Raw genomic sequence first — 27,891 nt, 5'->3', positions numbered from 1 at the left:
GTTGGTTTTTAACTAATGGTAGCCATTTTTGACCAATGGTTGAGTTAACTAGGGATCAAAAAACTGGCCCTAAGTAGCAATAATCACTGCACTGTTGACAACTTCTTCTTCTTCAGGTGCCATATTCTACTATCGTAGGTCGGCTATCATTATGGCGACTTGAGCCCGGAAAGTCGCAGCTCGGAATACCTCTATGGTGGACATATTGAACCATTCGGCGAGGTTATGTAGCCAGTGTTGACTTATGTTATATTTGTGCAATAAAGTATGAAATAAATAAATAAATAAGTGTGCCAACATTATTATCGATAATAAAATATTGCGTTTTAATGTAGTTGACATGGATAAGCAGATTGATGCAGTCAGAATGCCAAGAAGTCAACTTTTCGGCCACTAACCAACGTGATAGATCGAATACACTGCGCTTAGAGTACCTACCCTAGAATCTATTATATTTTGTGCAGATTTCCTTTCAATATCTCGATATTTTCCTTCATCGTAACAGGACGAGGTATAAATCTCTGAGTTACAAAGTTAAAATTGGTGTTTTAAGTAGCAACCTCCTATTCAAGTAAACCTCGCGAACAAGTTTTAAGACACGGGTCTTAACTTGAGGACGTATCTCAACTTGGCAAGACTAAGTTATGTGTAAGCTACAATATTTGCCTGATGAATAATTCATAGCTTAGAATTCAGATGAGCTGAGCTATCCTAGTCAAAGTTAACAGGGTTAAAATATGCATATTGTTATAAATTTTAAAGTGCGTTTGCTTGTTTTCATTTTGCATGATTTCAGATTTATCCGCTTAGTGAAACTTGCTCAGGGTCGGGTAACTTACAAAGGGATCGTCACTGATAAAATTTCACCTTATACAGGGTGTTTCAAAGGTGTTATACTAAGCTATAAGGGGGTGACTCAGGAGGTCATTCTGTACAACTTTTGTTTTACGAGTTCTACGACATATACTTTATTATTCACCATTAAATCCTAACTATATATATTATATATATTAATATATTATATATTATATATATATTATTATATATTATATATTATATATATATTATAATATTATAAATGCGAAAGTAACTGTGTCTGTCTGTCTGTCTGTCTGTCTGTCTGTCCGTCTGTCTGTCTGTCTGTTACTCTTTCACGCCAAAACTACCGAACGGATTTGAATGAAATTTGGTATACATACGGTCTAGACCCTGGGAAAGAACAAAGGCTACTTTTTATCCCGGAATTCCCACGGGAAAACTTTTTAAGGCGAAGCGAAGTGCGCGGGAACAGCTAGTAAATTACAAGCGTTGAACGTCTAAGTAGGAAATATCACCAACATGACTCAGAGCCAGTAACAATGTATTCAACTTGATTGAAAGTGATCCTTTAGCCAGTCCCTAAGGGACTGATGGATTGTACCCTTTGTTTAACAAGGATTGCACGGTCAACCGGCAAATTGGGTTGGTCCCGTTGTACCCGTAGGATTTAACCCTTCCGACTTCTAAGGATACTGGTGGAATTCGCTTCTGATTGGTTATTGGGTTTTGTCTAAGTTTTTGTAAGGGCCAAACCCCAAGAGGGCCTTTTCATTTATCAAATCGCCATTAGAAGAGTATATACATATATTTATACCTACCTAACTGTGTAAAACATTATACGAATGCAAGTTTTATCTCGGCCATCGAAGACGCGGTCGCCCTGTGCACACATGGCAGCGCACAGTGGACAGCGAGCTGCGAGCGCAAGGCCTGAGCTGGACGGAGGCCAGAGAGGTTGCTGAGGACAGGACGGCGTGGCGCACTCTCGTGAAGGTCCTCTGTACCACTGGGGTACCTTAAGACGATAACAACAACAAGTTTTACCTCAGATTCATAAAAACTTCAATAAACAAATACTATTGAAGTACTGTTAAACAGATTCAAAAGATAATAGCAAAACTCTTCCCCCTGAATACAATACAATACAATATAACTTTATTGAACAAAACACACAACATACATTAAATTAGAAAAAAGGAGTAAGCACAATAGGCGGCCTTATCGCTAAAAGCGATCTCTTCCAGGCAACCTTTGGGAAGGAGAGACTTATTGAGTAGAAGAGGAAGGTGTACACTACACTGAAAATCTTTTAGTAATAAAATGGAAAGCTGTAGCAAGCATGCATATAATGGAACGCAACTACACACATGGACGCCCCACCACGCTTACACGGCCGCACGCACACTACTACACGCGACGAGCGTATATAAACCGGCTGCGCGGCCGCAGTAATTCATTTGTCGGCGCCTCCCCCACAGTTAGGGTAAAGCTGAATAAGTCCCTTATGGCCGACTTCAGTAAATAGGTTTCATTTAGAAAAAAAAAAAAGCAGTAATTCATTCGATAGCCAGCTGGCATTGAGTACGATAGCTCCGCAGTCTGCTCATTGTCAGGTCGCTTCATCTGTGCGATAGCTCCGCCGTCCTCAGATGTTAGCAAGCTAGGAGAGCATCAGGGTGCGATAGCTCCGCAGTCCGCCCTAGGTTCTATGCTAGGTTACCTATCTAATACTTATACCTACTCATGTTATTTAAGTTTAGTGTGTTATCATACAATAAATCTACAAGTCCTATGATATTGGAGTTTTCATTCATAACCACACTCCAACTGGCGCCCAACGTAAATATCAAGCTGTAAGATTATAATCCGGAGAATAACGAAAATATCTAAGAACCAGATCACACTACAACTGGCGCCCAACGTAAATATCTAAGAGCCAGCAGAGGACAATTATGGAATGAAACATCAAGGGAATACAATTGAGTAGGATTTATTGGTATATAATTGACTCTAGGATCTTTACGACGCACTATGTCTTCATTTTCTGCCCATGGTTCTCGAGGACGGACGATCGGTGGCGGTGAATCAAGTTTTATCGGGTTCCACTTGCGTATCTTGGGGGGTGATGCCTGAGCTGTGTCTGGTGGTGTTTCCGGCATAGGAGATAGTATTGCCAGCTCTCGTGCCCATTTCATGAATTGAGATACTTCCTTGGTTTCTTCTTCGTTGGTACAGGAGTCCATGAAATCCATTTTCATAGCCAGGTGCTTGCTCACGCTTTTCTCAGTCATGACAGCTTCGGTTCTGAGTTGGAGAAACTGGTAATGTTTCTTTGGATTGTCGATGAATGACCAACAACGTTGTGGCAGATTGAGCACGATTCCGGCGGACTCTAGGAAGTCTATTCCCAATAGTGTACGGGTCTCTTCTGCCTCTGGAATAGCAACCATTGTTATTGGCAAGTTGCGATCACCGATGGTAATGATGGTAGTTGTTGATAGGAGGGTAAGCATTTTACTACTGCCGTCAGCAAGGTTGATGTTTGCCGCGCTCTCGGTGAATGTGGCACCGGCCTTAACCATCATTTTATATAGTTTCGCCCCTGCGATACTGGTTCGTGCAGCCGAGTCTAGATAGGCGTAGCCTGCCCAATCGTTTATCGAGACTTCTATGGTTGGGATTTTCACGCCTCCTTGTATTGGGGTTGGGACCATTGAGTAGAAGTGAACAGGCTTCGGGGGAGTTTCTTGATTCTTGCAATTGGTACAGTTGCTGCGATAAACCCCTTGTGCGCCACACCCGTAGCACTTGATAGGCTCAGCTACGTCGCTCGCCTTTGATTCGGCAGCGGCGCGCTTCCTGCATTCCTCTATAGCGTGGCCTCTTTTAGTGCAAAAGGTACACCGTTTCTGCCTTGGTTTATTGACAGTTTCTTGATCTTTGTCGTATGGAAGTGGCTCACGTAGGTTTTCGAAGTGGCGGCACTTTGTAAGCAGATCCGTGAATGTTTTGACATCAGATCGTGGCACTTGTCTTTTCATTTCCGTGTTCAGGAGGCCATAGATGAGGTCAATTTGTTCTTCCTCTTTGTGCCTTTTGCTTGGTAGTTGTGCCAGCAAGGCTCTCTTAGCACACAGAAAGTCGTCTATTGGCTCGCGATCACGTTGATGTGACGAAAACAGGTCGACGTAAATTTCGTGCGGTTGCTTTTTCGGAGCGAAGGCAGCTCGAATCAGGTTTAGAGCACTTGACCAAGTTTTGGCTTCCTGCTTGACTCCTTGCCACCAAGTTGAAGCAGTATCTATCAAAAGTAGGCCCAAACCTTCCAGTGCGTCGTCATCTCCGATATTTTCGATCTTCTTAAAAATTGTGATGGCGGCGATGAACTCCTCCACACGGTCATAATTTCTTTCCCCGTTAAAGCGAGAAGTGCACTTAGCAAAACTTATTCGACTCATTTCTGTAATCGATGTTGACATCAGTGATTGTATCAAACGACTGAGCTGATCCTCTGTCATCACGACCGACATTTTGAATTGAGGGTAGTTTGTTTTTTTTTTTTTTTTAATTGCGTTTGTTGCTTCTTTTTTCAGCCAACAGTCTTGCAATGTTGTATTGTTCTTGACGCTGACGATTGTATTCTGTATAGTTGTGATTTTCAACTATGTAGAAATCGTTGGTCGTTTTTTGTCTGGTGATTTATTTCCTTTTACCGCCAGATTATATTTTGCTTGAATTTTCTTGACAGTCAGGTTGTGATGTAACCTGGCTTAGATATTTCCGTTTGGTACCAGATTGTAGTGTAATCCGGCGTGATGATTTCCTTATGTACCAGATTGTAGTTTTCTGGCTAGGTATTTTCTTCAGGAACCAGTTTATATTGTCCTCTGCTGGCTCTTAGATATTTACGTTGGGCGCCAGTTGTAGTGTGGTTATGAATGAAAACTCCAATATCATAGGACTTGTAGATTTATTGTATGATAACACACTAAACTTAAATAACATGAGTAGGTATAAGTATTAGATAGGTAACCTAGCATAGAACCTAGGGCGGACTGCGGAGCTATCGCACCCTGATGCTCTCCTAGCTTGCTAACATCTGAGGACGGCGGAGCTATCGCACAGATGAAGCGACCTGACAATGAGCAGACTGCGGAGCTATCGTACTCAATGCCAGCTGGCTATCGAATGAATTACTGCGTTTTTTTTTTTTTTTCTAAGGGATACCTATTTGTTGCGGTCCTGCGACCTCTGCAACTTTGCCTAACGTTTGGGGAAGGCGTCGTAAGGCGCCTTCTCCCGTTTGAATTACTGCGGCCGCGCAGCCGGTTTATATACGCTCGTCGCGTGTAGTAGTGTGCGTGCGGCCGTGTAAGCGTGGTGGGGCGTCCATGTGTGTAGTTGCGTTCCATTATATGCATGCTTGCTACAAAGCTAATTAAAATATAAAAACCAAAAGAAACAAAAGCTACAAAGAGGCAGCAACTGAAATTTCACAAACAGCTCGGCAAATCCAACTGGCAACTATAAATACAAAAATGTACGTCGCAGTGAATACAACTCGCTCCTAGCTACTAGTGTTGTGCGCTGTTTGTGATCTAAATATTCGAACTGCTCGGTGAACACACACACACACGCACTCACGCCTTGTACTAATGTACTCCCTTGCGGGGTAGGCAGAGGTGCATTGCTGCACCCACTTTTCGCCAGAGTGTTATGTTAGTCCCAATGTAATAGGGGGCGGGCCTATTGCCATTTTACGGGCACATCCAAGACCCGAGAACAAATATCTGTGTTTAAACAAATATCTGCCCCAGCCGGGAATCGAACCCGGGACCATCGGCTCAGTAGTCAGGTCACTAACCACTACGCCATTCGCTGCTCGGTGATTTATCGGAAAATAATATTCAGATACACTCGAGAGCAATGAAAAAGTTCAAGTGTATGTCACTGTATAGGGCATCAATAAAAGCAAAGACCACTTTATATTGTTTGGTATCTGCTCTATTTAGATTTATATATACCTAGGTGCCTACTGTTACTATGAATTTTTTACACTAATGTTCCTATTTGCACGACGGAATATTATGCTAACAGCGTCCCTAGATTTCATCCGAATGCACTAAAATTGTTTTGCGAGCTGTCACTACCATATTTAACATGGCCGTCGAATAGTAGTACAATACAATACAATATAAATTTATTGGTCACCACAAATATTAAAACATACAGACATTACTTATAAACTAGAAACAATGAACAATGGGCGGCCTTATCGCTAAGAGCGATCTCTTACAGGCAACCTTAAACTTAAAGAAATAAATAGTAATAAAGTAGTAGTTGCCCAGCAGTGAGACACAAATCAGGCTATTTAAAAAATAAATTAAAAAGTAGTAGATAGATAGATAATTCTTTATTGCACACAAACACACAAATTCCAAAAAGAAATACACAACATAGACGGTACGGCCTTATTACAAGGAGTAATTTCTTCCAGAATACCTCGGAGTAGAGAAAGACGTAGTTGGTACAGAGGTTTGCAGCACTGACAAAAGTATTAATAAATAAATATAACTGTCGCATCCCTATTGGCAGTAGAACAAGCGTCAATACGTCAGCCGTTGTACGTCGAGCTCTGAGAAGTAAATCCAAGCCCGAGAAAAGCTTTCTTATGTTAAAGGTAAATCGGCGAAAAAGTCACAAGTCTAGCGTTTCTACCAACCAGGTTAACCGAAAATTAAGTTAAAGGACGGTTTCCGAATATTATTCTGTACGGAACCCTTTTATACGCGTAGGTGTTTGCGCTAAAAGTTGGTGGAGTTCGTGTTCATGAATTTTCGCGGAACCCCTGACCGCATTTTACGGAACCCCTGGGTTCTACGGAACACTAATCAGGAACCGTTGAGATACACTGAACATTTTCTGAACTAAACCACCGCTTTTCTCTAGACCTCGTCCAAGGATTAGGGAAAAAAATACAGGGATTAGAAGGATGAGCATGGGCGAATTACGTTTGTTTTGCAATTTATTTGGACTTAGCGAGAACTTGCTACGGTAAACCAGATCATGCTTTATATTAAGCCGAGATAAATTGTGTTTTTCTGTTTACCTTTTGTGGTGTACTTAAGTATAATAAATATATCATCGCTTGTATATTGTACACCTGCCTACTTAATTTTAGTGTAATTAATATTTTATTCTATTTGTATTATGATGAACATTTTAATTGTAATTATTATGTTATATGGGTGCTGCCTGAAATAAAGAACATTATTATACTATTATTATTATTATTATAAATTTGTCATAAATCATCCATTAACTTAGGGTTCGATACTAGTAAAAAATTGCAAGAAGCACTCACGTCGGTCGAAAGTTAGACAAATATACTCACGAGCAATGAAAAAGTTACAGCTGAGTTTTTATTTTATTTTGGTATGTCATATAAAACACTCAACCATAGTTAGTATACCTATACATATGGTGAAAAGCAACCATAAGTGAATAAGTTACGTGACTCAATATTGTGGAAAATATAAAATTTTCTGGACTAACATAAATAAATAAAATATCTTAAAAATTTATAAAAGAGTATATTTCAATGCCTTTATCAATTTAGTATCTCTTTCTAATAGACAACGCATTTTTTTCTTATAAGCACCCGGTTTTCAATTCGCTTTCAGTCTCACTTGAAAAATATTAAATTTATCTTTCATGTAAGTGCGTACATACGTATTTGGGACACATAAATTTGTTTTTATGGCGCTCAAAACATGTTCTCAAATGCCATTTAAAAGGGGTACTCAGTTGGAAATACGTGTGAAAATATACTTTGCTTTTATTAGAGGTACAAACGATTAAACTCGGGGAGGAAGCATATTTTTGATTTCAAAATGTACTTACGCGGAAGCGGAGCTGAATATTTTGCGTTGTAACATGAAGTAAAATATAACACTATTTAAATACCTGGCTGTATTTTTTTCCAATAAGTCATAGACTGAAACTATTCGGGTTCGATTCCCGGCTGGGGCAGATATTTGTTTAAACACAGATATTTTGTTCTATTACATTGGGACTAACATAAATACTGGCGAAAAGTGGGTGCAGCAATGCACCTCTGCCTACCCCGCAAGGATTAGTACAAGGTGTGAGTGTTTATTTATTTTATTTTTTACTGAAACTATGTTTTAATTTAAATTATACACGGTTGGTAAATAAAATAAAAATATGCACGGGGTTAATTTTTTTGTGGATCGACTCTATAAAAAAATTAAAAATAGAATGAATTTCCCGGAAAATATTCGAACGCGCTATGAAATCTAATTTTTCATTTCACGGAATGGCGCGGGCTACGCAAATCGCTTCCATCGAAAAATAGTCACGTTCTTTTTGTAACGCATTCCGTTTCCGGTGTAGCTCAATTTTTAAATAAAGGATTTTGTGTTTGCCGTGTTAAATTCAAATTAGGCGGCAGAATGAAATGAATGAATGAAAAATTCTTGAAATTAGAGTTTTAAACAAAGAGTTTATGGTATTAATTAATTAAATTTAACGAAAAAACCGGCCAAGTGCATGTTGGACTCGCGCACTGACGGTTCCGTACAAGTTTACTTGAGATAGAACCCTAAAAATCACAAATAAATAACTTATTCGTTTTGGGCATACCTATTACTTTACCTGAAGCCTGAATTCTCCAGTTCTGTCGATCATCCGTCGCATTAAGCTGTGAGCTTCGATCATTACGAGTATGAATGTCACATCAAAAGTGATGGAACAGAAAATGTGGCCGAGTCCACATGAATACGGGAACATTGTGTCTTGTTCTGGGGTCAAAAATGGTTTGGCTGGTATTTGCCCTTACCACATAATATTATATATGTACATTATGTATAATAGGACATAGGCCTCTTCCATGCAGCGCGACAATTGTCTGTCCTCGGCCTTCCTCTACCAGCCACTACCGGCTACTTCTTTAAAGTCGGACCGGATTTTACATTTGGATTTATCACATATTTTACAACACACGGTGGATACTGGATACTGGATACTGCTACATGCTACATAATAGGTTATGAGAAAAGATTGTTTAAGTTTATAATACCGCCTTTTTCTAAGTTCGTGCAATTTTTATGTTGTTGAAATAATATAGAGTCGGGTCGCGTTGATTGATGAATTTAATTATACCGACGGCGGCATCGCCATTATAATTATAATTTACAATACGAACCAACATGGGGACAGACAATGCGTTAGGGACAAAGGAGCTTGTTTATTTATGAAATTCATTGTATTGTTCAATTAAATTAAGGATCAGGCTGAAATTTCCTGTTTTTGTCGAATGACAAACGAGTCGTATGTAAGGTTTATGAACCTTCGCGCTCGCTAGGCATAAAAATGTGCGTGTTACGACGTTTTTGTAAAACGAAAATATCTAATTTCACATTAATAACGTTCACATAATACCTAATGTCGCTAGCGAGTCACCTCTGAGGACAACCCTCAGCTAGATGGGGTAATGACTTGCGAAAGGTGGCTGGTAATGATTGGATGCGGAAGGCTATGGATGGCATCCAGTGGCGTGCTTTGAGAGAGGCCTGCGTCCAGCAGTGGACTGCTATAGGCTGATGATGATAAGTCACCTCTGACTACACCTTCGGGGATAACAGTACAGTTGTGAGCATTATGTATTTATTTACTCTGTCGTATATTCTGAAACCTTCCGGTGTCTCTGTCCGTAATACTTACTCATTCGGAGTTATTCCACAATAGAATATCACACGGCGTGTCCGACGTGGATGGCAGCCATTATTCCATTAATTCGTTGGTTAGGGTTGCCGAGGCCTGGGCCACAAACCTGCTTAATTTAATAAAATAAATGTCAATGAAGTGTTTCCAATTCTCCATTCTCGGTTAGAGAGGTAGTGGTTAACTTTTGACACATCTGTCATGAATTTTATATGGATATGACGTTTAATTTATCCATCAATCCCTGTCAGTTACATAACCGACAATGGAGAAATTGGCACTTAGCGAAATAAACATAATTGGACAAATAGATGGCTGATGGTTGATATACAAGTCTATGGTTGTTACAGTGAAAACAAATTGTCGGACGGGCACACGGATTCTGTGTTTTGTTTTATTATTATCTGACCTAATTGAAGTCACAAACTCTTTGGCGCTGTTCGCATTAAACATTAAGAGCACCATTCACATACAGGGCACCCGTCAGTGGATCTTAAAATTAAAGCCTAGACACATTTTAATCTTTGTTAAACACCCGTTAAACAAGGTTTTATAGTATTCTTAGAATAGTAACACAGAAAGTGTTTACGCTTTAACCCAACTTGTATTCAAAAGAGCTTTATAATATAGTACCTAGTATCTATTCACATACGACCCATTTCGAAAATAGCATAGTTTATAATCCCGCAGCATTTATCCCCTCCTAGGCGTAAATCCCCCTCGGCTTAATTATAGATAACTCAATAAAGAACATTGAGTGACACAAGAGCTGAGTGACAACCCTGACGGATTGTGAAGTGAAAAGCTGTCTGATAGAACGATCACACATCGTTCATATTTCGCCCGAGTGCCGACGAAATACTGAATCGTTTCGGTAAATAGATTCAGCCGGAAAAAGAAGTTAACATTTCAATAAAAAATATATCAATTGATGGTAAAAATACCTACATTTATTGATTATCTTGAAGGGTTATTTTATTTATAGTTTTTAACTTATTAGATTTTAAATAATGTGTTCATCATTCTATTTCTATTTAGACGACCGAATAGTGTAGCGGTTCGTGACCCTGACTGAAGCCCTTACTGAGCCGAAGGTCCCGGGCTCGATTCCCGGCTGGGGCAGATATTTGTTTAAACACAGATATTTGTTCTCGGGTCTTGGATGTGCCCGTAAAATGGCAATAGGCCCGCCCCCTATTACATTGGGACTAACATTAATAACACTCTGGCGAAAAGTGGGTGCAGCAATGCATCTCTGCCTACCCCGCAAGGGAGTACATTAGTACAAGGCGTGAGTGTGTGTGTGTGTGTGTGTGTGTGTGTGTGTGTGTGTGTGTGTGTATTTATGTATTACTTGCATTGGTAAATAAAATCTACTATTGTTGTGGACTATCAAATATGGGGGATATTTTCTTGGGTAAGAGATCCTTTCAGAGCAAAAATTCAACCCATTACAGCGCGGCCTTCCTGACTTCATTCATTTGTTTTTAACTTTAGTTAATCTGTAGTGAGAAACTGGGCATATCATGATAACTATAGTAAAATTAATTTACATTAACAAAGAGAAAAACCCTAACTACAATATTCCGAAAGGCTTATTGGGCCAGGTCAGAATAAAAAGCATTATCCATTTCCGTCAAGTAACCGAGGACACAGGTCCTTAGTCGTGACGTCTACAAATGATGTGGTCGTTCTCCAAATTCAGCCGCCTTATCCATTCCACGTCTGCGATTACGAAGCGATTCAATTATACAATACAATACACTTTATTTGCACCAAGAACAAAAATTACAACAAAAAAAAACTTTAAAATAAAACAGTACAAAGAGGCGGCCGTATTGCTTAAAGCAATCTCTACCAGGCAACATTAGGATGGAAGAAAGTGAGTCTATGTGATTGTGAGGTAGTTTTGGTGCAAGTATAGGTATATACATATAAAACATTACCCTCCTCCTTCAGCAGTCGGGTAACATATACTACAAATTATCGTCACCAACATCAACGGTTGCTACACGGGTTCGTTATCGAAGGAGATTAACGTCACTACATTGCGATTCGCCATAAATACGGCGCTATGATTGGAGGAACGCGCATTAAACGATATCTTGTGCGTGATTAGGGGCCCTAACGCGAAGTCAAAATTAAGTAACATTCACACTTGTAATTAGTGTCAAATTCAATACATTTTAAATCAAATGGTTGTTGAAAACAAGTTTTCGATAAGTACACAGCTGCCAAAGTGTTAAACTACAATAATTACTACATATCGCCATATGCACAAAGGTTCCACTCGAGAGAGCCAGGTGCAGGTACTTACACCCACACAGAGAATAGAATAGAATAGAATAGAACTGCATATCGCTAGAGTTACTCAGAATAGCCGACCCAGCGAGACTGACTAACCCCTGCTTTTACTGATTCTGGTGAAACCTTCAGACGGAATCCCAAATTAGATTGATGGTTGGTCACAGTTTTAGGCAGATAATTAATTACCTGCCAAAACGAAGGGCGGGAAGCATCTCTGTTGCACCAAACGTCCTTAGTTCGAATCCCGATATTTCTTTAAAGATAGTTTTTGATTATAAAATATGGCATATGATATTTATATCCCTTGCCTGACAATCGAGAAGATCCTATCCTTTATATCCCTTGGTAAAGTAGATAAAGACAAATTGAATATTAAATCAACATAAATTATAATAAACTGGTATGTTTCTGATAATAAATACCGTCTACTTACAAATGAACCTTCCTCAAAACCAGTACAGTCAACCAGGTATTTGAAACTTAACCGAAAGCTATAGCAACCAAAGTTATTTTCAACTCAACACATCATAATACCCGGTGATAACTCTCAAAGAATTTCATCAATAAATATCTAAGATACAGCCTTCGCCCTGTTGATCCCACTTTCAGGAGTTTCAGGAAAGTTCTGTGCAGAGTAAAATGACACGTATCTTTTAGCGAATGAAGTCGAAACGTACAAGAGAGTTTTACGTGATAAATAAGTGGTATGGTACGAAGATCGACTTTGTTTCTTAGTTTGTTTGTTAGTTATATGACTGGTGTAGCGAGATAGGCTAAAGTTTGTATTGCTGAAATAAAAGTATTAAGGCATTCGAGGAAACAACTCAGGCGATAAAATTATTAAGAAATGTTAACAATGAGTTTCTTTCGCCATTTCTTCTTCTTAGTGACGGAGCCTTTGTGAAATGATGGTAGAGTAATACAGTATTATGACTATCGACAAATAATGATAAAAATTCATTTCTTCTCAAACATTTTACTCTGCATTTAGCTTTTCTTTGGCAAAACGGATGAACCGATCATACGTATCTCTTTTGAATATGTTATACTAGCTGTTCCCGCGAGCTTCGCTTCCCCTTAAAAAGTTTTCCCGTGGGAATTCCGGGATAAAAAGTAGCCTATGTTCTTTCTCAGGGCCTAGACCATATGTATACTAAATTTCATCCAAATCCGTTCTGTAGTTTTGGCGTGAAAGAGTAACAGACAGACAGACAGACCTAGTTACTTTCGCATTTATAATATTATATATATATATAAGTTAGGATTATATCCTACCTGTATATTACGTACCTAATTATTAATTATACACTGATTAATTCAGCGTATGCAATTATCTAATTGTGGTTAGTGCGGTGATAGCACCTGGCGGCTGTGGCCTCTGATGTGAACATTGATGGCCGGTTCATCATAATATTATGACTATTATATCTATATCATGCTAATATATAGCTAATAGCTTACCTATAAGTACGTATGTTTTTTTTTATATAATCTCATTTATTTTATAAGCCATACATCCTAAGATTAAGTCGGCTAAGTACGTATGTTTTTTGGGCGCGGAATCCTCTGTGCAACCCATATTTATTATAAATAAGTTCTTTATTCCGCATAATTAATTAAAATTGTGCATAGGTGAACTTAATGCTAATAGCAGAGAGTAGTTTGTAAAAATTGACGTTCATCAGAAAATTTTATATTTTTACGATGAATAAAAAAAATTGAGTTTGAGTTTGAGTTTAGCATTCTCTTCCAGTCAACCTTGGTAGTTAAGAATGGCTGTACTGAAATGAATACAGTTTCTAATTTATTAATTTCATTCGTTATAGTGAATCGTGTACGTCCGGGAGTTTTTTTTTTCATTACAAAGATTATTAGATTTACAAACAAATATTACATTAAGTATTCATGCATCTTCGATTATAGGCAAATACAGCATGCATTATTAGTATCAGCAATGAACGGAGCTTAACTTTGTTTCCAGTATTGAATAAAGACTTATATTTAAATCTTCGCTTCCAAACGCATTCTTTTTCACAAAGTGAGTGGCTTTATAGCGGAGAATCGACAAACAGACATTTCGTAAATATTTGAACAAGTCAACGAAGGTAGTGTGTCGTATATGTGTGTGGTATGTGAGTGTGTGCGTGTGTGTTTGTGTGTGTGTATCTCAAACGTACGGGAAATGGAATCGAAACTGTTTTCTTTGAACAAAAATTGCGCTCCGCTTTTGGAAAATCCAATTTTCTTGTGAAATTTCAGATTGTAAGTCTGGGTTATAGATTGCTGAGATATTTGCAGAAGGTACGTCGCGACATTCGGAATCCTCGTCACCTGTAAACCGTAACGACAAAAAGCGGGTATTACGTGTCTGTGTATCTGTCGTGGGTTATACTTAACTATTCCACTTTTGCAAAAACTAATATAAAAGCTTACACATAATCATTACACTCACGGGCAGGCAATGAAAAAGTTCCACTCACAAAATGCTGACACCAAACGACCCAATTCTTATAAACTTCTAATTAAAAATTTGAACAAAATATTACCTTTTTTAGTTGCTAATATCCTGATGCTCTGTTAAATGTACTTCAATGTTGCAGAAGGCGTCTTTAGTCTAGCCTTTACAGTTTCGAAGTTATTTGGTGTCTTTTTCAGTGGAACCATTTCATTGCCCGTGAGTGTATTATGATATTACCTCTACATTTGTTGCGTGTTGTCAAACTATTAGTTCTGGTTGATTAAAAAAACGATAACTTTATCCGACTCCCGTCTCTGCTCTATGTTGGTTCTTATCTACTAATTAAAACTTTAAAGCTGAAGCAAAAGCTAGCAGTGGTCAGGCAAAAACACTCTTTCAAACAACTGATTCCAGTAGTAGGTCTTTTTCGAAATAAAGAGAATATTATTTAATATTATTATTATTAGGTATACATTATATAATGCATAAGTAAGCACTCTGATATTAGGGGTAGAAGTTCAAAGAAATCAAAGAAACCCTGAGTACAATCCAATTTGCAGCAAACAAGAGATACTTGGGTAAAATAATATATTTCTATATAATCGTACATATAAGATAAAACAAATCGTTACAATATAACGTCAAAAATTACGAAGTAGGTAGTTTTGAAAATATATTTCTTTGGTTTTGGCACTTTTTCTCTGTTGCACAGTTAACATTGTCAGACTCTACAACTCTAGAAGGCTCTAATACTACGACCTGCTATAACTTCATAGTAATAGGTATGTACAATATACTCGACACGTTGATTTTGGTCGCCAATAAACGGCTTGACTATCCAAATTCAAATTCCGGATATCGACAACCGAGCAATTTGAATTTGGAACCGGAAATTGAAGCGGTGAGCGGGAAAGACTTGAATACAGGGCGGTAGTAAATTTTTTAGATAATATTCATTTGTTTTTTATTTTATGTAATTATCTCTTTGAATTATTCTTCTGTATTACCAGATAGTATGTGTAATAGACTTCTTACATCAAACAATAATGTTGTCTTTACACTCAGTGTCCACGGTTTCTAAGGTCTCCAAACATCAATAAATGTTCTTGAACTCTTAAAAATATCGCTTCGTGTGTATAATTGTACAATCCTCAAGTTATTGCAAAGTTATTGTACTTAACAGTCTTTGCGTCTACTCCCTAACGTGACCAAATACCAGGAAAATCTCTTTTTTATTGATCAGAATTATTAATTTGGTAATAATCTTTTATGATATTTGTAGATAACTTTTGTGTAACACTCTGTGTATAAATACAATTTGTACGTTGAGTTTACTATACCTACACTATGGGCTCCCTGTAGTTAGTTTAGTTGGTGATTCAGTTCGATTTCAGAATACTTATGGAAATTAAATGCAGTCTTTCACTGAGATTAATGATATAGGTACGTTACTATAGATATAGTACAAAATACAAAAACAAATCTAATAACTACAAATCAAACTACAATCTACAGTTACAAAACACGATATAGCTAGTCAGGAATTATTTCACGTTTACAGATTTTAATTTTGTAGATTGTAATACATAAAAAATCAAATCTACAGTCAAACTACAAATCTTCTCGTTACTATAGGTACAGTACAAAATACAAAAACAAAATTAAAATTTTGCTTACTTTGCATTTTGGTTACTGTCAAATCACAAATCTTCTAAGGGCTGATTTTTCAATGGTCAGGTAAACGCTATCTGCTGACGAATAAAATTGTTACTGTCACTGTCTAAAGCCGCGTACAGACCGGCCAAGCGAACGCCAACGAACGGGTTTCGTTGACCTTCGTTGCTGCAATCTGCCCTGTATCATGTATGATAAATATACATCGTTGGGCGTTTGTTGGGCGTTCGTTGGACCGGTCTGTACGCAGCATAATACAAACATACAGACGCGACAGCATCGGAATTATTCCCTAGGTAACCCTTATCTGACCATTGAAAAATCAGCCCTAACCGAACTAATTAATGATTAAACGAACTTACCTTAAGTGAAGTTCAATCATAATTACACGAAGAGCTTCGTTCGAAGAGATTAGCATAGACATATGTAGTTTCGCCTAGGACTTCGCTATTCTGCACTATATTTTAGGTAAAATTCCTATACTGAAAAAATAAAACAAAATAAAAATATTTGTGGGTAGGAGTCAAACTTACTCCTACTCTCGGCTGCTGTCCATCGTCATTTAGTTTGGAGATAGTAAAGCTGTAAAATATTTCACGGTTTATGATAATGGGTTTAAACGCAATATTGCTTATTAGGGAGGGGTGGGATGCTAATCTCTTCGAACGAAGCTCTTCGTGTAATTATGATTGAACTTCACTTAAGGTAAGTTCGTTTAATCATTAATTACATTCGAGCTTCGTTCTCGAGATTAGCATAGACATATGTAGATTTTGAGAGTAAATAAAAGTGAAATATTTTTGTACTATTTAATAATGTACTTTATTTTAGAAATTATCCTATTCTGAAGGTTAACATATTTGACATTCATAGCTTGATTCGGTGGTCATTATACATTTTTATAACTTTGATCATAATAATAACAAAACTAAATAAATGGTAAGTTATAGTAACTAAAGTAATTTATATACTCCATAGCTTATTGAAATAATAATTATGTAAAATCAACTATTAATTATGCTTCTAGCAAAGGCGTTTCGATCAACATTATCCGAAATATAAGAGTGACGTCACGATCGTATACGAGTGATGCTTGCTACTGTTTACTTCCGTGTTAAAAATTAAAAGAACCAAGTATTAAGTAACAAAAAGTTTATTAAAAGTTTTCTGTGGTTACATATATGTGCATCAACTGTTATCTCGAGTTTCTGTGCTGTATATCACCTGTATTTAGTGTTACAAAAAGTGCCTAGGGGATACATTGTGTACACAAATTGTGGGTACCTCAGTTGCTTGCAGTGTGTTTACCTCATAATCGAAATTTAAACAATTCAAAAAATCACTAGCAGCGCCATCTAGGGATCCCGATTCGTAACCGACGCTAGTGACATCTATTAGAATCATAGTGAATTTGCTATCTCGGTGGTAAACTAATTTCCTTCCATTATGACCAAGTGCGGTGGTTGCAAGAAATATATTGCTCGGGCTGATATAGCTAAGTGTGCGAAATGCGCTAAATGCGGTACCGTGTACCACCCGTTCTGCCTTAAGGGAGGCGAGGAAGGTACCCCTAACTGGGTCTGCCCGGGATGTGTATCCGGGAACCCGCCACCCGCGCCCAACATCGATGTTCCCGTTGCTGAAGGGATAGACTCCCTTGAGCTGCCTGAACCGGTCGTGTCCGATGGCCGCCACAACTCCACTGCGAATGACACGACGGAAGAGTTCAAAGTGGAGCTCGGGCTGGAGATCCGCCTGTTCCGCGAGGAGCTGAGCGCCGTGCGGGAGGAGATCCGCCTGTTCCGGGCCGAGGTCAAGGACCTAAAAAGCTCATTCTCCGCAACAGAGGAACGGCTCAGCACCCTGGACTCGAGGGTGGACGTGCTGGAGAAGCGGGTGATGGAAGGAACGGGCTCCCGACTAGAGTCCGTCATCGCTGAGCTAAGGTTAGAGCTCAACGAAAAGGACCAGGAGCTTCTGGGCAACGACGTGGAGGTGAGCAACCTCCCGGAGGAGAACGGGGAGAATGCCACCCATATGATCATGGCGGTGGCGACCAAGCTGGGTGTCACGCTCCGAGAGAGCGACATAGTCAGCGCGGAGCGTGTGGGAGCAAGGCGCCGGGCGCCGGGCGAGGGGGGGGACGCGGGCGCGGGGGCGGCGGGCCGGCCGCGGCCGCTGGTGGTGCGCTTCACGCGGCGCGCCGTCAAGGACGAGCTCACGGCCGCGGCCCGCGTGCGCCGCGGGGCCACCTCAGCCGACCTCAGCCAGTCCTCAGCGCCGCGCCCCTTCTACGTCAACGAGAGGCTCACCAAGTACAACCGCCAACTGTACTACCAAACGCGGGAGGTCGGGCGACGTCTGTCCTGGAGGTTTCTCTGGACCAAGAAGGGACGCATATACGCCCGCCAGGGACAGGACACACCTCGACACTGGATACGGTCAGCTGATGACATTAGCCGGGTATTCGGAGTCGCTTCTTAAACTGCCGGTTGATCTTAATGGTGTAAAAAACCACACCCATACAACCTTATTATACTGGGTGATGATATTTTTATGCCTATTTATGTCTTTGTTCTGTGTTACATGTACTACGTGCATATATAGCTTTGTTGATGTCTATCATTTATCTTGTACTTGTTATTATTCTCTAGTTATTGCTTTAACTGTGTTGCTACCCGGAGATCAAACTGTGCCCCAGCTCACTAATAACTTAGTGGCATTTAATCATAGCAGTATAATATTTACAATATTTATAATCTATACCTATCACTTTCTATTTCCCCCATTACCATGCCCAAGCTCGAATGCAAACTTACGCCATTTCAAAACTGTCCCCACGCATACATCATACATACATACATATCCTATATACAAATTATATAACATCTTATACCCTATATACATCATAATATTTATACAAATTACCTACACATTCATAAGTACAAAATGACTGGTAAAAACAAGTCACTATTAGTTGGACTCTTTAACGCGGGATCATTGGGCACAGGGCATGATGAACTCTTAGCCACTGTACTACGCTATGATGTTGACATAATGGCTATTAACGAAACCTGGCTCAGGGAGGGGGAGATAGACCGCGCGCCCGTCATACCCGGCTACAAACTGCGCCACACGCCGAGACCCCCAGGTAAGCGCATGCGAGGTGGAGGCGTAGGTATGTATGTGAAAACGGGTCTAAAGGTAAGATTTCGCACACATCCCGTCGCGGCCGGCGTCGAACAAATGTGGTTAAGCTGTACCGTTAACACAATAAAACTGCTTATCGGAACAGCCTATAGACCGCCGTGGCAAGACTGTAGTATTTTCTTTGATGCATTAACGGACAGTATAACATCTTTCACTAATTACGACCAGATGATTGTGCTTGGTGACTTCAACATTAATCTTTTACCTAATAGTACTGACTACAAAAGGCGTCATTTTGATGATTTTGTACAAACGGTTGATTTAAAACAGTACGTAACCGAACCTACGCACTTCACTAGCAGTAGCGAAACTTTAATAGATGTCGTTTGCTCAGACTTGGATCTTAAATGTATAAATGTCGACTACATACCTACCCTAGGACATCATGCATTCATAACAGTAGGACTGAATGTTAAAAAACCTAAACCGTTGCCCCGACGGATTACATACCGGCCATTAAAAAATATTATTTTGGAACAATTTAACCTTGACCTTAACTTAATTAATTGGGAACATATTAAAAGTTTTGATGATGTTAATCAAATGGTAGCCACATTTACTGATTACATGATAAAATTATTTGATCTACATGCTCCCGAGCGCACTGTCCGTGTGAAGGCCGCCGACTACCCGTGGATCACTGATAACGTGAAGTACATGATGAGTTTGAGAGACGCAGCCCATAAACGGTTTCGTATCACTAACTCCGCTTCAGACAACAATTATTATAAGGACCTGAAACATTTAGTAAATGCAGCTTTACACAATGAAAAGCGAGCATATTTTCAGTCCAACATTAATAACAATATTAAAAACTCGGCGAAATTATGGCAGAATCTTAAGAACACTGTACTCCGTAAACATAAAACTGACTACCTACCTGATAGCTTTAATGACCCCGATATGATTAACAAACACTTCCTTGACATTCCCGGTAACAATAAGATAAATTTATCAGATATAATTTATTATGAATCAAACAGACATGGCACATACACATTTAATATTTCACCTATCGACGAGCTAATGGTTGGCAAAATTATCAACAAACTTAAATCGAATGCACTCGGGTGCGATGGCATATCATTGGCTATGATTATGCTGACGCTACCGCGAACCTTAGATATTATCACTTTTATAATTAATTACTCTATTAAAACTTCTACATTTCCGGACCCGTGGAAAATTGCTCTGGTTAGTCCTATACCTAAAATTCCTACTCCGAGTCAATACAAGGACCTACGTCCGATTAGTTTGCTGTCATGTATGTCAAAGATTCTGGAAAAAGCTGTATATAACCAAATGTCGCACTACCTGGAGGTTAATGGTATTCTGCCTGATGTACAGTCCGGCTTTCGTCGAGGCCGCAGCACCTCTACTGCCCTGATTGACGTTGTAGATAATATACTGGCTTCAGCGGATAAGGGTATGTCTACCATTCTCACTTTGTTGGATTTTTCCCGCGCATTTGACACTATTAATGTTCCGCTACTGATCGCAAAGTTGACATTTTATGGTTTTGATGCTAGTACGGTCAAATGGTTTTACAGCTATCTAGATCAACGCTCACAAATAGTTAAGCTGAGAAAATGTGATGGCAATACAGTTGCTTCTGCTGAGTATCCAGTATCTAGAGGAGTTCCGCAAGGATCCACCCTAGGACCATTGTTATTTATCCTTTACGCTAGCGATATCACCAATGAGATTGTAAATTGCAAATACCATGTCTATGCTGATGACTTACAATTATATCTATCAGGATCCCCATCTGACGTTAACAATACTTGTGATCTTATAAACCAGGACTTAGATCGTATTGCGACCTGGGCTAATAAGCATATTTTAAAGCTAAATCCCGATAAGTCGAAGTTTATTATTATTGGCACAAGGAAACAAGTTCAAATTACTAATACAAATAACCCTACCATAAAACTAGCAGGAGTAGATATTGAACAGGTAACCGAAGCTCGTAACCTAGGCCTAACATTCGACAATTATTTACGGTTTGAAAAACACGCAATTGAAATGGTCAAAAACTGCTTCTTCAGACTCAAGACTCTTTATAAAATTAGACGGTACATTAATGTTGACCTGCGAATACAGTTATGTGAGTCGCTTGTTCTGTCTAAACTAAATTATGCGGACACTGTATATGGCCCATGTCTTTTACGGAAAACGGAAAAGCTACTGCAAAGGGTACAAAACGCCTGTATTAGATTCTGTATGGATATCCCTCCCCGCTCCCATGTTACCCCTTATCTCAACTCTTGCGGGCTACTGAAGGTAGCCGCCAGACAGCGGCTGCACCTTGCCGCGCTCCTGTTTGGCGTTATAAAGTTCAAATCACCCCAGTACCTTTACAATAAACTTGAATGGTCTCGTAACCATCATACAATAAATACTAGGGCGTCCACTTATCTTATGGTCACTCCGAAGCACAAAACCGCACTGTTTCGCAACTCGTTCCGTTATGCAGCCAGCTTCATATGGAACACCTTGAGACCACCCCTCCGTGACCTGAAATCAATATCGACTTTTAAATTTCATTACAAAATGATCCTACTTGATGATCAAAGAAAAGGGCTTTAAGAAGTTATACCTACTTCGAATGTATTCACGCGCAGTATTGGCTCCGTGTTCCGTGGTTGGCTGCGTGGTGCGGGCTGCACGCTGTAGTACATTGTAATCCATCACCTCAACATTTTAAACTCTGGTGCGTGCAGCCATGCTGCTTAATTTGTCCCTGAAACAAAATATAATGTATAGTTATAGTTTATTCACTTAATTATTATAAATTTGATAACCTGTAATAACGGTATTACATATCTATTGTCCCACCCATAGTCGTCCACACGTACCTAGTTAATATACTTTATAATATCTATGTATGTTTTTTATCGCAGTAGAAATATAATAATAAGAAAAACACTTACCTTTTTTTATCGTAATGCTGACTTTGTAACAATACGAACATTATGCATCACTTTTGCTGCTGATAGTGGTTGTTATTGTGATCACTGCACGCACTGTACGAACTAGGTGTTCGTGGGGTGCTTCATTTCGTCTCCGGGCGTGGGTGCGCGGGCGCCGCCTCGTCCCGTTATCTATGAATGGCTTGCGGGATGACGCGGGTACACTGAACGTATCGCGCCCGGTTACTGAAATTTATTTTAGGCTGCAGGTTGTGGGTGCGTTCACCGTTTCAATATGGCTACCCACTACTTTTTCGCATCGCACTATTACTATATTTATTTTGCTCTGTATTTAGTATTTATGTTACTCATATCATACCTTTTGTAATATTTATGTATTATTAATGGAATTAGTATATATATTATTACTATTTTTTTAACAAGTACTATTTATTTTTTACAGAATTTACACACACATACCTATATATTTTTAATGTAAGCTGCATTATTTATTTACTAACCATACACACTCATAACAGTAATTCACACAACACACACGTCCCATATACCTATACTTATATATTATTATTTTTTATTTTTTTGTTTGTACATAGTAAAGTAGGTACTCGTGTACGTGACTGAGGTCACTTAAAAGGGCCAGCTGAAAATCAGCGCTGTGGCCTTACTGTCCACAGCTCATGCTGAGCTGGTGCCGTTTCGACACTCCGGACAGCAACCCGTTGTGTTATTGTTTTATATTTTGCCTGTATTTTTGTTTTTGGCTCATGTTTTTTTTATTATTATTTTTTTTGGCCTTGTTATCTTGTATATGTATTTCTTTTCTTTAAGTCTGTATTTTTCTTTTTGTTGTTGTTGCTGTCTATGTGTCGAATAAATGTTTCTTTATCTTAAATAATTCTATTATAGAATTTGGCAAATGTTGAAGAGTTTTGGCTCCAACTAGCGGTTTTTCGGATGAGGTCCAGACTGACACCTGCAGTTAGAGCCTTGGACGTGGACGCGTGTCGCGTGCTGTGTCCTGAGAAGATTGAAACGTCTATGCCACTACTTGCTAGCGTTAGCTTAATCCAACGGCTAAGGGTTTGTGATGTAACCGCTTTATGCGGTTTTTTAAAAGAAATGAATAGGCTTTGTTGATCTGTTCTCAATGTTTCGGTTTTATGAATATATGTACTTAAGACATTTGCAGGACATATTGACGGTTTTTCGGCAAAAAATGGAAGATAAAGGGTTGGTTGTGATGATCCGGCTCGAGATGTTTTTATAATATCAGGGATTCTTATGATAATTTCCGTATTTTTAATAATTATGTTACTTATTTTAATTTTTGAGAATGTTTGTGCTCTGTGAGCAGTTACAAGTGCCAGGAGAGTAATTAATTTTTTAGATAGACATTCTAAATCCAGGGTTTCATTAGGATATTGGCTGGATAAAAAATTTAAAACCTGGGTGGTATCCCAGGTTACATCATACCTGGGACGAGGTGGTCTTAATTTAAAAACACCCTAGAGGAATCTTTGTATCCGATCATCACTGCCAACCTGATGACCTAATACTAATGAAAGAGCTGACCTACAGCAATTCAACGTAGCGTATTGAGCACCGTTATCAAACAATGTTGTCAGAAATACCATTATATTCGGAATAGAATCATCATAAGGATCTTTGGAATTATTATTACAAAATCTGAACCACTTCTTTAAACATGTATCATATTGCTTAAACGTATTGTCTGAGAGTAACGCTAGCATGATAGGTATTGATGAGGAGGGGATGCCTCTTCGTATAAACGATGTCCTGATAATCTGCCGGCAATCAGTGTAATCTGTTGGTGTACATTCCGGTTGCTGGAATTAGAAATAATCAAATTATGACTAGGTCTAAAAATAATTGGTTTACTGGTGAGAAGACTGGTAAATAGTGGGTACCAAGGTTGAGTTGGCCATTTAGGTACGACTACTATGCCAGTTGCCCTATCGTTTATTATTTTTCTTAAGCATTTAAGTATTATTGCTATTGGTGGGAATGCATAAAAATAATAGTTTGTCCACGTAATGGTAAAAGCATTTGTGGCAAGAACGTTAGGATCTCTAAACCATGACACATAATTTACACATTTTGCATTTAGTCTACATGCGAATAAATCGATATCTGGGGACCCAAAGTGTTCTATAATGCTATTAAATGCAATATTTGACAATTCCCACTCGATATCTGGATGAACTCTCCTTGATTCTGCATCCGCTATGTGATTGTCGGATGAACTAATATATGCTGCATGAATAAAAATTTTACGGACTTCACACCATTGCCACATGCTTTTTGCAACTTCAGTGAGATGTGGAAACTGAATTCCTCCCATTCTGTTAACATAGGATATAGCCGTTGTATTATCTATTCGCAACACAATCTGACAGTTATTTAAATTTTTAGCAAACACTTTTAATCCAAAAAACGCTGCTAGGATTTCTAAATAATTTATATGTCGTTTTTTCTCCTCAATAGACCAAATCCCGCTTGCCCTTTCTGATCCACACGCCGCGCCCCATCCCGTAGTTGAGGCATCTGTGTAGATCTCTAAGAGATATTGATCGTCTCTTATTTTATTGACTGAAGTATTAATAGCCTTACTCCACCAACGGAGGTCCGGTAATAAATCGTCAGGAATGGCCATATATTTATCGTAATTTTCGTCACCTTTTAAATTTAGATACTTACACCGTTCAAAACTTTTTGTGTATAGCCAGCCGTATTCAATAGCTTGACAAGCGGATGTTAATAAACCTAAAAATCTAGCAAATTCTCTAATTTTACATCTTTTACAGTTTAAAAATTTTATAATCTGTTCATGAATTTTTTGTCTCTTTTCTGGGGGCAACGAAATTTCCATTTTGATAGAGTTTAAGTTTATACCTAAGAAACGGCATAGTGTTTTCGGAATAAAATCAGATTTGTCTGTATTTATCAGGAAACCTAGAGCCGTAAGTAATCTTCTTGTATCGTGAATATTATCTAGGCAAGATTTATAATTATTAGAAATCAGCAAAATATCATCTAGATAAATTGTAGAGAGATGACCTAGAGATCTTAAGAGTTTAACAATAGGTTTCATTATTTTAGTGAAAATGAAAGGCGCAGTATTAAGACCAAATGGTAAGACATTAAATTCGTATAATTTTGAGTCAAATTGAAACCTTAAAAACTTTTTTGAACTATTATGTATTTTTATTAAAAAATATGCATCTTTGCAGTCGATAGTACACATAAAGCAGTTTTTGGAGAGCAGCTTAACGGCTGTGCGCAAATCTTCTAATTTAAAGTGATGTGTATGAATGAATTTATTGAGTTTCTTTAGGTTTAATATGAATCTTTTCTTACCATTTGGCTTTGGCAAAAGAAATATATCGGATATGAACTGACCCTCACAAGGAGAGCATTCTGATATTGCGCCCATAGTGAGAAGGCTGTTAATAACTACTGAGAAGTCAGACATTTCACTATTCGAATAGGATTTCTCTACAGGTGGAAATAGTTGGAATACAGGCTCTACAAATGGGATTTTATATCCCGCTATATAAGATAAAACTTGTTCATCATCTGTGATCATAGACCATTGGTGGAAAAACATGGAAAGTCGACCAGCATATTGTACCTTGTCTAGCGTCGGTAGTGATGATTCACTTGACGCGACGACATCCTCGATGAGCTGGGCTGCTGAGTCCTGTGTGGAGGCGGCCGCGTCATCCTCGGGGTCCCCTGCGGCTGCGCTGGTTTGTGACCTGCTGGGGGAGGACCCCTCCAGTTTAAAGGAGGCTGTTGTCGACTGGCTACATTACTGGCTTTTTTCTTATATGGTTGTGGTGTTTTAATAGCCGGTTGTGTTCTAAGATCTGCTCCTGATCTCTGTATCGCCTTTACGGTTTTTATGGTTTCAGACAAGTTTTGCCCAAAGATGAACTCATCTATCTTCGTTTTTTCCAACTGGTCCTTCATATCTTTTTTAAGTGTTGAAAGAATGAATGATCTCCTAGTAATAGAGTCGGAGTGTTGACAGTCGCATAAGATGCGGGCGGTGTCCATAAGGATCTTTAGAAGCTCTGGATTTTTATCTTCTGATGATAAAGTCATAGAAATAGCTGTACTTAAGGATGATATTGCCGCAGACGTTAATTTTTGTTTATACTCTATGCCCTTATCACGCTTTAGGTGGTTGTCTAATAAATTAGACGACACTTCTGGATTTAAAGCTGGTGCACTAATTAGTTTGCAGTTGGCTGGAACTAGGTATTTTTCGCGTAATTCTTTACGCTTGTCCTTTGTTAGGCCATTGCAGGCTATATGACCCAGTCGGATTGCGAGGTCCTTCTGAATTGCAGGGCCGAACTCGTTGATTATAGAGGGATCATCTCCAAGGATGTCTAGCAGAGATGGATCCATCGATATATCCTCCGCGACCTGTAGATCTGAGGCTGGGGGAGCGGCAGAAGTAGATGGGACTTCGGTGCGTGTCGTGGCAGCGGTTGGAGTTCCGTGAGCCGCGGAGGCAGCGGGGGCTGCTGGGGCAGTGGAGGTTGCGGGGGCTGCGAGGGCATCGGGGGCAGCGGGGGCCTCGGGGGTGGCGGGCGCCGCGGGGGCTGCTGGGGCCACAGTTGCAGCGGGGGACGTGGGGGCCGCGAGGGCTGCGGGGTTGTTGTTAGGTACCCTGATCACCGCTGATGGCAATGTATAATCCACAACTTCAACATCATCATCTTCACAATAATAACTGTTTGAATGTTCCCCGGATGATCCCACGCACTCGCCCTCTGTAACCAAAGATACACGTCCGTAAGTCGGCGGTATCGGTAGGTAGGTATATAACACTGCAGTGGAATAACCCAGGATGGTATTTCCGATTAGCTGTGTTTTGTTATTTCAGTTTTGAAATACAATATTTTTGACGTGACACAGTCCCATGGTGGACAGATCGATTGTCAGTATTTTGTAACCAAGTATTTGGTATGGTATGAGTGTGTCCCTGATACATGCCTATCAAAGCAGTCTCTTATTTTATTGTCACTATAAACAAGAAAGGACGTAGGTACATACCTTCAAGATTAATTGGAAAAGGCTCGCGATAATCGCGCTCGGGTGTGGACGACACGGAGCGTCTGCGTCGATGTCGCCGTTTATTTATTTTTCTTTCCAGTTTTCGCAACTTCCTGCTCAATTCTCGATAATCACTGCACTCACTATCACCACTTTTACGTTTTGGCATATTGTTATGCTTGGAATTCACAGTTTTTGACAGCAACGTGCGGAACAGCGGAGCACTAAAACGCGAATGACGATGGACAGCAGCCGAGAGTAGGAGTAAGTTTGACTCCTACCCACAAATATTTTTATTTTGTTTTATTTTTTCAGTATAGGAATTTTACCTAAAATATAGTGCAGAATAGCGAAGTCCTAGGCGAAACTACATATGTCTATGCTAATCTCGAGAACGAAGCTCGAATGTAATTCAATATAATAATGTAGTCGTAAGTTTTCAGTCTCTTGCAGCTCTGAATCGGGCAGTAAACAATATTGTGGTAGTGCTAAATCCATTGCAACCTGGGCGTTTAATTTTAGACTATGTTGTTCGGAGCACTAAGCTTAAAGTCCATTTCGACGGTGGAAAGGCAAAATGGTTTAAGCGCCATGACATAAAATGTTCACCAGAGCGATTTAAAGTTTGAAATTTTCGAAAAAAAATCATATCTCTGT

At 39.2% G+C, this 27,891-nt stretch overlaps 1 protein-coding gene and 1 long non-coding RNA gene across 3 annotated transcripts; both read right to left on the bottom strand.

Moving 5' to 3' along the window:
• Positions 1–2,717: 2,717 nt before the first annotated feature.
• On the bottom strand, positions 2,718–5,029 carry LOC125489713. The gene has a single exon (XM_048626521.1). It carries the CDS (start codon positions 4,347–4,349, stop codon positions 2,718–2,720), a length of 1,632 nt encoding a protein of 543 aa, XP_048482478.1. The 5' UTR covers positions 4,350–5,029.
• Positions 5,030–21,140: 16,111 nt separating this feature from the next.
• Positions 21,141–22,372, bottom strand: LOC125489739. 2 transcript variants are annotated; one of them, XR_007267202.1, is made up of 3 exons: positions 22,147–22,372; positions 21,817–21,956; positions 21,141–21,730 (listed from the first exon to the last, which is right to left on the bottom strand). It is a non-coding gene; the product is annotated as an uncharacterized LOC125489739 (long non-coding RNA). The 2 variants fall into 2 exon arrangements; XR_007267201.1 differs by lacking the exon at positions 22,147–22,372 and having other exon boundaries at positions 21,817–22,120.
• Positions 22,373–27,891: the final 5,519 nt, after the last annotated feature.

This window comes from Plutella xylostella, chromosome 16 (assembly GCF_932276165.1).
Source record: "Plutella xylostella chromosome 16, ilPluXylo3.1, whole genome shotgun sequence".
Classification (NCBI taxonomy): Eukaryota; Metazoa; Arthropoda; class Insecta; order Lepidoptera; family Plutellidae; genus Plutella; species Plutella xylostella.
Note: the sequence above shows the minus strand (reverse complement) of the source record. Positions and strands in the feature narration are given on the sequence as shown.

Bases quoted from the DNA above. Each gene is read 5' to 3' on its own strand.
- LOC125489713 (XM_048626521.1), bottom strand. From the start codon at position 4,349: ATGTCGGTCGTGATGACAGAGGATCAGCTCAGTCGTTTGATACAATCA.